The following is a 12030-nucleotide window of genomic DNA, read 5'->3' on the forward strand; positions in this document are numbered from 1 at the left end:
ACGTTAGCAACTGACTTCTCCTTATTACTGTTTTTATTATTATTTATTTGACTATGGGATTTTTTTTTCTAGAAATGCCTTTTAACATCGCATTGAACTCCAGCTCCATGTGAGATACTTTAAGAAATGCTGATTTAGACTAATTTGAGCCACACTAATAGAAATACAACCCTTGCACCATGTGATATCAAGATTCTATCTGGAAGCCAGAGGTTGGGGGGGTCTCCTTTCAAGTTCAACCACAGCATCCTGAACGGTGGGGTGGTAGACTTCACCCTCACCACCCAAGTCTGTAAGCTCCTCGAAGCAGGGACCTGTCTACCGTATATATCATCAATTCCCCAGTGCACAGCATCTGACAAACCTAAGCACCCAATATACACTTTTTAAAAAAAATTAATTAATTTATTTTTAACATCTTCATTGGAGTAAAACTGCTTTACATTGTTGTGTTAGTTGCTGCTGTATAACAAAGTGAATCAGTTATACATATACATATGTCCCCATATCCCCTCCCTCTTGCATCTCTCTCCCACCCTCCCTATCCCACCCCTCTAGGTGGTCACAAAGCACTGAGCTGATCTCCCTGTGCTATGCAGCTGCTTCCCACTGGCTATCTATTTTACATTTGGTAGTGTATATGTCCATGCCACTCTCTCACTTCGTCACAGCTTACCTTTCTCCCTCCCCGTGTCCTCAAGTCCATTCTCTACGTCTGTGTCTTTATTCCTGTCCTGCCCCTAGGTTCTTCAGACCCTTTTTTTTTGGATTCCATATATACGTGTTAGCATACGGTATTTGTTTTACTCTTTCTGACTTACTTCACTCTGTATGACAGCCTCTAGGTCCATCCACCTCACTACAAATAACTCAATTTCGTTTCTTTTTATGGCTGAGTAATATTCCATTGTACATATGTGCCACATCTTCTTTATCCATTCATCAGTCGATGGACGCTTAGGTTGCTTCCATGTCCTGGCTATTATAAATAGTGCTGCAATGAACATTTTGGTACGTGACTCTTTTTGAATTATGGTTTTCTCAGGGTATATGCCCAGTAGTGGGATTGCTGAGTCATATGGTAGTTCTGTTTTTAGTTTTTTAAGGAACCTCCATACAGTTCTCCACAGTGGCTGTATCAATTTACATTCGCCCCAACAGTGCAAGAGGGGTCCCTTTTCTCCACATCCTCTCCAGCATTTCCAATATATACTCCTGAATGATTTCTGGACAAGGGTCACATCTCATTCATCTCAGCAGAATCATCCACCCAGCCCCAGCCCCATTCATTTAGTGAAGTATCTTTGCCACAAAACGTACAAAAGATATTTTTGTGAAACACACGAAGGAACCATCAAGATGGTGGATTAGAACAAAGATTTATGCAACTCTGATAAATGTGCAAGATGGTTAGGCAATCAGACATGGTTTACCGAGATTTGATTTACATTCAACTTTTAGGTACTTATTTAAAGCTCAAAGGAAGGTGCACCATAAGCCACAAACCACTTGCTTTGAAACCTGTAGGGAAAACCACTCAATATGAAACCACGTCTCGTGGCATAGTGACCACCATTATCAGTGCCCACCCCACCCCCGACTCTCCAAAACCAAAGCTTAAAAAAGGGTACCACAATCCTCCTTTTAAATCTACCTCTGAAATAACTGCCAAATTTACAGCAACTACTGATGATCTCAAAGTCAGGAAAAGAGAAACAGAAAAATAAAACACAAAAAGGCAGCGGGAACACAGGAAACACCCTTTGGACCAAACTGACTTTTAAAATACCACGAGAAGAAAAGAAATCATTTCTAGCAATACCATCAACTGTCTGAGGTCAAGGAGGGAACGGCTCCTGCAAAATTCCAAGCTCTCCATGATTGATAGCTAAACTATTTCTTGCCACAGCTACACAAGGCATTTAATATTATGTCCATTTTAAGGTTGAGGAAACTAAGTCACAGAGAGGTTGCAACTTGTCCGTGGTCAGCGGAAGTCTCTGGGTATTTGGTCATACACTAGGTAACTAAGAACTAAGAGAGGGTTATGACAACATAGAGTTAAGGGCTCACGTTGTGGAATCTCAGAGGCCTGCTTTTATTCCTAGCTCTGCCACATCCCAGATGGGTGATGTGGACAATCTCCTTCACCTCTTGATGCCTGAGCTTTCTCATTCGTAATATGGACAATACTAGTATCTCCCTCACAGACTATTTAACGACTAATATATGTATGGGCTTACCAGAAAGTGAAACTAAATGATTCTATTAGAATGATGATTTCGAACCTTAATGAAAAAAATTTTCCAGAGATAAGAAAATTTAAATTTGCAAAGCATCTCACACCAAGTTAATCTCATTTGACCTTGTAGGTGGGACAGACATCACTGTCCCTTTCTAGAGAAGAGAATATTGAGTATCTGAGCGGTTACTTATTCACACCTCTCTGTGGAATGATAATTGTTTGCTTATTCACTCTTTTTTCCCTCCATCTTCCACCCCACCTCTGAGCTTGGTGAAAGAGGGGATGGACCTTGCAGGTTGTGGGGCGTGTGTGTGTGTGTGTATGTGTGCGAGCTTTGTTGTTTTCTTTTGGTCATCTCTGTATTACCGAATCATAGCACGGCTTACAGTACATGATTGGTGTTAAATTCTAAAGCACTGGATGTACGCTTGAGTGAATAATGCATGAATACATTTGCCCAGGATGAGGAAGCTAGTAAGCAGCCCAAAAAAAGCAACACCTGAGTCTGCAGACTCGAAGTTCAGAGTCCTCTCCGAAATCCCATGCTGTATTTCCAAATGACAATATTTCATGGAATCACAGACTTTCAGAGAAGGGAAGGACCTTGGAGACCATCTTAGCGAACATTCCCCTTCCGCAGATGAGAAAACAGGAGCTCAGAGAAGTCCCACTACTTGGCCTAAATCACACAGCGGGGAGGTGAGCGGATTGAGTCAGGACCCTGGTTCTCTGCCTCCAGGATCAAGGATGCCGTCCCTGCACCCAGGCAGATTCAAGTTCAGAAAACTCCCCCAGCCTCCACACGTCAGCTCAGACTTAGGAGTGACGGAGCACGGACCTCGCGCACCCAGACTACTGTCTGTGCACAGTTTGTTGCTCAGCGTGCAAAGCAACAGGAGAGACGACTTCTGCTGGGATTTAATTTGAAAGGTGCTCATTATTGCCAGTGGCACAAACTCGCCACCACGACTCTATGAGCTGAAGCCAGCCTCTGCCTGCATATGAATGAGGACAGAGATGGTCTTAACCCACTTAAGTGAGGAGAGCAGACTTCTTCCCAGTTTCTGAAGCGCCCAGATCACCCTGGGCTCTAGCCTGGATTCTAGGGTTGGGGGCACTGGCCGAAGCTTGAGGTCTGGGACATTTCAGAAAGGCTGGCTCTGTAGCCTCAGATAATATGGCGCATGCTGGTAGTAAAGCCTTTCTTTCATGATGCAAATGTCAAGTTTCTAATGTGCTACGTCCATGTTAGCACACAGAAAGACACACTTCGAATCACCTGTGGACATGCTTTAGCGTTTCAACAGAGTAGTGAAGAGAAAACGTCAATGGACAACAGCCCTGGAGAGCACATCCTTGTTGGCTTTTGCTCTGGTCTGAACCTGGCCTAGATGAGCACACCCATCTCTGGGTACCTATTTGCATGTGTGTCCAGGTGAAGATTACAACAGAAGCCACACCTAATCTTTCACACAATAGGTCCCAAATCAATGTTTATGATCTTCCAATTATGCCTATCCTGTACTTTCTCTTTTGTAGCACTTATACCATGTGTGTGTGTGTGTGTGTGTGTGTGTGTGTGTGTGTGTGTTTAATTAATGTACTGCTATGAGAGCAAGGACGATGTTTGTTTTACTCGCCATCGTGTCATCTGCCTTAAACACAGTGCTGGGCCTCTAGCTGGTGCTGAATAATTATTTGAGGATTAAATAAAGGAAGGAAGGAATAACTAGATGACCAGGGGCCTGACTTCTGGATTAAAACTCCATCATTTAATTAACCATGTGACCTTGGTTAAATCTTATATTTAATTTTAGAGCTAGAAAGGATCTTACAAATCAGCTTGTTGGATGACTGCAAACTTTTTGTTTTAGCAGTGGAATCCCAGGAAGAGCATAGGTGAAATATGAACACAGAAGCAGATGCAAACTTTCTTTTGTATAAGGGCCAACTTTCAAACTCGGATTTGACTGTTCAGCACAGAATCACAGACATCTGCAGCTGGTAGCAAATTCGTGAGTCATCCATCCCTAGTCCACGATGCCACAGTGCGCAAAGGAGATATGCCCACTTTCATGTCAAATACACAGAAGACGTAAGACCTCAATTCACGGCTTCCCAGCTGCAGGTTAGGACTGTTTCCTCCACCATGCTTCCTCGTCTCCTATTTCAGTTGGCCCAGAAGTGTTCCTTGACCTTAAGACGAAGCTTAAGCTGTCTTAGAGAGAGCTCTAGAGAGTTTTTTGCATTCTCCAATTTACTTAAGTCCACATTTTTCGTGTCCTTATGATACAAGGCAGAAGAAAAATCACTCTGGGGATCCAGAAATGAATTATATATAATTCCTGGCCTCACAGAGTTTCCAGTAAGGTGAAAGAGAAATACAAGAATGGTATTTCTCCAAATGGTTGACAACTAAAGAGGTGTAAGTGTAGAGAGCTGTGGAAATATCAAAGAGAGGTGATCAACTAGAGTGGGGAGAGTCCAAGATGGTTTCTTAGACTCTCAAAGAGGAAGAATTTGGGGCTAAGTCCTTTTGGGACGAGTAGGATTCCCAAAGCCCAAAGACCAGTTCGGACTTGCTCAAGAAAGAGGTATTCATTGACAGTCCCTACTTGTTTCCAAATGTGTGAATATATCTGGGTAGGACATTTGCTATATTAATGGCATCTGCAAAACAACACAGCCTACACCTGATGTAACTGACTAAAAACACTGTCTGTGACTATGGATGCAGATAAACCAGGGCTTGAATCCCAGTCGCACCACTCACAGACTGTGTGACTTTGGACAAGTTATTTCACCTAGCAGAAGCCCAGTTACCCCTTCTATAAAGTGGAGAAAACAAATAGATGCTATCTCTGATGTTACTGGAAGGTTTAATGAGACAGTGTACAAAGTACTAAGCACCATGCCCCGCACAGAGTAGTGAGTACTCAAAAAATATTAGCTATTCTCACTCACCATTGCTAATCTCTTGCACAATGTAATAAATTAAATAGATGGATAAATTAATAAATAAATAGATAAATTAATAATGAAAAAGTACATAACAGACTTGGCTCAGACGCTCCTCCATACAGCAAGGCCCATGCCAATGTGTGACCCCCCAAAAGCACTCAGTGAATGAAAAGCAAAGGCAAGCTTAGCCCAGCTCTTACCTGTATATTTTATATCTGGTTGTAAATCCTTGACGGTGTCTTTCCACAAAGGATAGGTAGCTCCTGGAGTGGTGGAAAGGCCCCCTGTCTGAAATAAGCCAATCAAATTCCTTGGAGACATGTTGGTCTGTCCCAGCTGGTTCCTGGTGGGAGGGCTGCACTGAGATACGGCCCCATACAAACAGGAAGTAGAGGAGCTCAACAAACCTCCAGTTCATGCTTTTCTGCCGGCCTTTTTCCTCTCATTCTTGCTCCATTCTGTGGAGTCCTATGAAGAAAAGAATAAAAAAGAGAGAGAAAGAAAGAGGAAACAAAAGAGGGAGAGAGGAAAGGGGGGAGGGTGAAGCAAAATAAAAGGAAGAGAGAGAGAGACAAAGGAAAATTTTTTTAAATGCTCTTAACACATCATCATAATCCTTTACATCAGTAGAGTGTGTCAGGGTTTACAAAAATCAGTGCAGTTTCTGGTTAAGAGCGTGGCATCTATGGACATCTGGGCTTGCATTCCTGCTTTGTTGTTCACATGTTCTGTGAACACGCATGAACACGTACAAACTGCTGAATCTCTTAGGGATGCAGTTTCCTCATCCATAAAACAGAGGACGGGCTTAAGCGCCTGTATCTTGGCACCTGGCACATCATAGGTATTCAAGGCATAAGTGTTAAAAGAGTGAAGTGAATGAATGCAGAAACAGAGTCTCCTACAGCCAGGAAAGAACTTGGAGATAGAACTCCAGTATCCATCCCACCCGCTATCTTCACAAACAACCCGAGTCTCACAGCAGGGACTCGGTGAATGAGAATCCTTCTCTCCTCCTCTCCCACAGACATGCACCAACTGAAGACAGGCTTTGCTTTTGCATCATCAGGTGAGTACAAAAAGTCTTGGGATGCATCATGATCATGACTATCCGGGTTGAATACCTTACAGGTGGAGAGTTTATGCAGTTCATTTGAACGCATTTCTGCAATGCTTAGTGGACTGTCTCCTTCACCCCAAGGAAATGTAACTAGAGGATCCACCCATCAGTGACTCTGAGCCTCGAGGTTCTCTCGTACTCAGAAGGGGAACTAAAAGCCAAGGAACTAGTGGGGTCTTGCCCGCCTCTTTTTTCGGTGGTAGCACAGCACTGGGGTGCCATGTTGGAGAAATGCTTAAGACTAAGGGAGAGCTTCAGTAGGGGCTCCTGGGAAAATTTACAAGTTTTGTTTTTATCATCACATCATCCTACTTGCTAGTTTAACACTGTGCTGTGTCCACCACCCCACTTAGTCTAGAAGAGCTTATCTTACTCTACATTGAAAGGTAGCTGGGAATGCAGGCTCTATCAATTATAAACTGTATTATTTCAGGCAAGTGATTTCACTTCCTGGGCCTCAGTTTCCTTGTCTGTAAAATGTAGTTAACCATAGCACCTACACCCAGAACTAGTATGAGAATGAAATGACACCGTTTATGTCAAGTGTCCCATGAAGCACCTGACACTCAGGAAGTGCTCAATAGATGGCATCAATGATGATGAGGATACAGGTAATGATAAATCTTGATGGTGATGATGTCCACACAGTCCCTGCTGGGAGCGTCTTTGCTCCTACAGTCCCCACTGCCCCACCAAATCCTGTTTATCTTTCAGTAGCCAGTTGAGGTCAGGTCCTCAAAGGTCATTTCCTTTTTCTATTCCTCTCAAAAATTGTTAGTTGTTCCTTTCTTTCAGCTCTCATTGCTCCTTTATATAACTGTATGTTAGTACTTACTATCTTTCATTGTACTTATTTGTTTGTGTCCATTTTGCTCATGGGACTGTGAGTCTTTAACTGGCAAGAATCTTTAAAAGACTGTTTCTATATACTGCTGGCTGTGTGACTCTGGACAGTCATGGCCTCCGTCTAGATCTGATTTTTATGTCTAACATTTAAAAACATGGTGAGGACAAACCAATTTGTCGAGTGGAAAACCACATAGCAACATGAAGAAATACGATCCCTTACTTGTCTACTCTTCCAACTGAAAATGGGAAGAAAGTCAAGCTAAGAAAGAGAGAAAATCAAAAAAAGAGAGGGCTTCCCTGGTGGTGCAGTGGTTGAGAGTCCGCCTGCCGATGCGGGGGACACGGGTTTGTGCCCCGGTCTGGGAAGATCCCACATGCCGCGGAGCGGCTGGGCCCGTGAGCCATGGCCGCTGAGCCTGCGCATCCGGAGCCTGTGCTCCGCAACGGGAGATGCCACAACAGTGGGAGAGGCCACAACAGTGAGAGAGGCCCGCGTACCGCAAAAAAAAAAAAAAGAGAGAGAGAGAGAGATGTGAATTTCCGGCCCAATTGGCGATTTCTCTCCGTGGTCCGACTGCACCATTTTATTATGGGTAGCTACAAAAATCTACTTGGCACTGCAGGCCCCAGCTGTCGGGGGCAAAGGAAAAAGGCATGTGAGCAGAGGAGTGGGCTGGCAGAAGCTGTGGCCTCAGGTTTTGTTCAGAGCCTAAAACAAAGACGTACATGTGGAGTGCAGAACTGTAACAGCTCCAGCTGCCAAAACCGTCTGCCGGAGCCCACCTGAGCGGCAAGCAGGGGGTGGAGGCGATTGTTCAGAGATCCCGGCGGGGAGCTACAGCACACTGAAATCACAGCGTGTCACCCATCCAGCCCTTCTGCGTGGCTTCTGCTGTAAGTGGGTGCAGGGTGGGAGCCTGGGAGAGAATGCCTGGCTGTTAGACTGTTTGCAAGGGAACAGGATTCGGAACACTGCAGCTTTCAAAAGTGAAACAAGGCTAGACATGGAACAGCAGCGTATGTGTGTGTGTGTCTGCGCGTCGGAGGATAAGACCTCAGCCCCGAGCCCTAGAATTTGCTGAAATTTGAAAGATGGAACCCAGTGCTTTCATTCTGGCAGCCATTTTGCCACCTAAGGGACATCTTTGCTTGTCCCAATGGAGGGGATGCCACTGGCATCTAGTGGGTAGAGGACAGGGATGCTGCTGCACATCCTACAGGGCACGGGATGGCCCCTCCCCCCACGACAAAGACTATTGGACCTAAAATGTCAGTGGAGCAAAAGTTAAATCCTGCTCTAATCCAACTCCCTACAAGATCAGGACCTGAGTGGCTGACTGGGCTAGACTCCTGTCTTCCAGCTCCTGGTTTTCATGCTGCCACACTGTCTTGGCCAGGCAGTGGGCCAAGACGGGTCGGTAGCTGTGTCTGAACCTCCTTTGTAGCTGGGGTCTACGATACAATCTACATCTCAGCAAGTACACATGACTGCTTCACGGAAGAAGTCTGAATACATCTCTGCTGGCTCAGAAAATCACAATAATCCACAGAACACTAAAAATGAACATGGAAGTTTCTGTGAGGTGCATTTGAATAGAAATGGACATTTTGTTGGGCAAGAGCAAGGATTAGTATGTATGTTACCTAAATATTGTCATATCATGACAGACACAGTGATTCCCATTCTGTAAAAAGGCCCAAATTAGCACCAACTGTACTGGAGACTTGGGTTAATATAAGGGTCCCATGACTGATATGTATGGAGCACCTATTGTGTACTTGGATCGAAAAATGTCTGTTCTCTTGGCAGTAGCCGAAGCATCCGATCCAGACTAGATGTTAACAAAGGTTTCTTCCCCGAGGTGGGTACAGCTCTCCCATTTAACAGATGAGCACGTTGGAACTTGAAGACATTAAATAACTTTCCCAAGCTTGCAGGTCCTAAGTATTCAAGAATCTAACCTGTGTATATCTCATTACGGGTATAGTTTCCACTATATCCCCACCCTCACCCCACCCAGCTGAAATTAGATCCTGCCCTCTAGAGATTCAAAATATTGTGGAGGAGTCACACCGAGGCCTGAGGAATTCTAGTATGAAACAGGTTGTCATAAATACTATAAGCAAAGAAAAATGTCCCGTGGAAGAACAGAGGCCAGAGATAATGTTTCCGACCAAGAGACCTGGAAAGGACCCTTACAAGAGGTGGTATTTGAGCAGGGCCTTCGTAGCATGTAAGCTTTTGGTGAGCAGAGATGAGCAAAAGGGAATTTTAGCAGAGCAAGTGCCATACAACAAGTCTTGGGGGTGAGTGAGGGCAGAGTGATGGAGGGTGTGCCCAGAGTAGCACCCAGGTGGCAGAGGCTTTAGTGAGATTTTAGGACCCATGTAGGGCCTTCAAGCACCTGTATCTCCCTCTGAATCCCTCAAGCAAGGACTGTATATTTCATTTCCATGCTATCCACCAAGGGCAAAGCACTGTAGATGTTCAACAAATTCATTCATTCATCCATTAACAGGTTTAGCTGGAAATTAAACAGTGAGCAGGGCTTCTTCTCTGTTGGGCTGGGAGAAGTAAACAAATGAGCAGTAAATGTACATGTGACGGTGAGCAGTGCTCTAAAGAAAACCAAAGCAGATAAGACGGGATTGAGAGTGAGGCTGCTGCTTTACATACAAGGTGTTGAGGAAAAGCTGCTCTGATGAAGTCACCTTTGAGAGGCGACCTGAAGAAAGTGAAGGAGTGAGCGATGCAGAGCTTCAGGGAAAAAGAAACGTCAGTGGAAGGAGAGGAAAGAGAGGGTCAGCAACGGTTTGCATTTTGATACAGTCAGAGGCCAAGTTGTATTTCAGTCTCCTGCAGGGAGCTTACAGTTTAGTTGCGATGCAGGTCAGTTGGAGGAGGGAATCACCAATCCATTAACTGAGCACTTACCATGTGCTGCTTTACACATGTGACCTTGTTGCAGTACGAAGAGGTTATGGTCCCCATTTACATGTGGGGGGAGGGGACACTAAGGTCCGGAAAGGCTAAGTAACTGGCCCACCATCACAGAGCTGGCAAATGGCAGTTAGAACTGGAGGCTGTGCTGTCCACGTTGGGAGCCACTGACCACGTGTGGCTACTAAGCATTTGAAATACGGCTCGTCCAAATCGAGACGTGCTGTAAGTACGAAATACACACCCACCGGATCTCAAACACTTAGAGGAACCGGCTGTAAAATATCTCACGGATATTTTATGTTGGCTACATGTCAAAATAGTACTATTTTGGATGTACTGGAGTAAATACAATATGTTATTAAAATACGTTTCACCTGTTTCTTTTTAATTGTTTTAATGTGGCTGCTAAAACTTTAAAATTACGCATATGGATGGTATTCTATTTTCACTGGGTAAGACAGGGCTCAAACGAACCTTTTCCGCTCTGTGACACCACCTGGAAAGGTCACTCATCCATCTCCTTTTGTTTTGCTTGTTTTTTATCTTGTTTTTAAGGTATAGTTGATTTACAATGTTGTGTTAGTTTCAGGTGTACAGCAAAGTGATTCAGTTACACATACATGTATATCTATTTTTTTCAGATTCTTTTCCCTTATAGGTTATTACAAAATATTGAGTGTAGTTCCGTTCCCTGTGCTATACAGGAGGTCCTTGCTGGTTATCTATTTTATATATAGTAGTGTTATATGTTAATCAAAAACTCCTAATTTATCCCACCCCCCCTTCCCCTTTGGTAAGCATAAGTTTGTTTTCTATGTCTGTGGGTCTATTTCTGTTTTGTATATAAGTTCTTTTGTATCATTTTTTTAGATTCCTTCTCCTTGCTTTTATTAACATTTGGAGAACCCAAATTCACTCCCCACTATGACTGATTGAGCACTTGCCCCCTCCCTTCAAAATCAACAAACAAACAGTAAATACATTTCAAATAAAAACTCCCATGCTCACAGCCACGTCTCTCCATCCCCAAATCGCAGGGACAGCCCTGGATATCCACCACCATGCATTTTAGAACTGTTGTTTTTCCAACATTCATAAAGGGCACATCCTGCCACTGCGTTTTAGAGCCTGTGAAAGAGAGGCTGGTTCTATTTCCGAGCACCGTCCTTGACCTGACTGTGACCTTCCGTGAGTCACAGGCCGGCTGCTGTGAGGGGCTCTGGTTGGCGTGGAGCTGCGGACGTGGGCTGAAGCACGGAGAGCACGTCAGCTGAACCGTGCTATATATACACGCCTGCAGTGTCATTAAGGGAACGGGTTCATCCCACACGGAGCACATTCTCTAATTGTTGCCATTGTAAATTACTTACATCCGAGAAGCACACACCGGAGACAGAGAGGAGAGATGGGCCTTCCAGTAGCAGTATCACCAGCTTCCCCTCTGGAGTTTCCTACAGGGACTGCTGGGCCGTAGCTCACATTCAGGCCAGAGAGTGGAAGGGGATGCTTGCTCTGTCCCCATCCCTGGGGCCCTGAGGCTGATGACCCGATCTGAGATCACCCACAGGGCCTGCATGCTAAGCCTGGGTCAACCTGAGGAGCTCATCCAGGCTTCCAGATAAGACATCTCCCAGGAGATACAAAGCTACAAAGCTGGGTGACCTTGAGCACATTAATAAACCCCTTTGCCTCAGTTTCCTCATCTGTAAAATTCAGGCAGTAATAGGAGGATGAGTACCTCCTAGGGTTCAGATAAGAATTAAAATAGGACTTCAAATACAATTATTTTAGTCTAGTTTTGAGCCAAGACCAAGACAATAGTTATTATATTCTAAAGAGGGGTGCCTGACCACTATACAGGACGTATAAAAAAGGGGGCCAAAAGGCACTTTTTGAGATTCTTAACCTCTC

General features: G+C 44.4%; 1 protein-coding gene across 1 annotated transcript in view; it reads right to left on the bottom strand.

Moving 5' to 3' along the window:
* Positions 1-12030, bottom strand: part of BRINP1 (BMP/retinoic acid inducible neural specific 1) — a 180068-nt gene that overhangs the window by 118914 nt on the left and 49124 nt on the right. The window contains exon 2 of the mRNA XM_065879019.1: positions 5407-5674. Coding sequence (XP_065735091.1) covers positions 5407-5624 — 218 coding nt within the window. The 5' untranslated portion in view covers positions 5625-5674. The remainder of the gene's footprint in view (positions 1-5406; positions 5675-12030) is intronic.

Source organism: Phocoena phocoena, chromosome 6 (assembly GCF_963924675.1).
Source record: "Phocoena phocoena chromosome 6, mPhoPho1.1, whole genome shotgun sequence".
Lineage (NCBI taxonomy): Eukaryota > Metazoa > Chordata > Mammalia > Artiodactyla > Phocoenidae > Phocoena > Phocoena phocoena.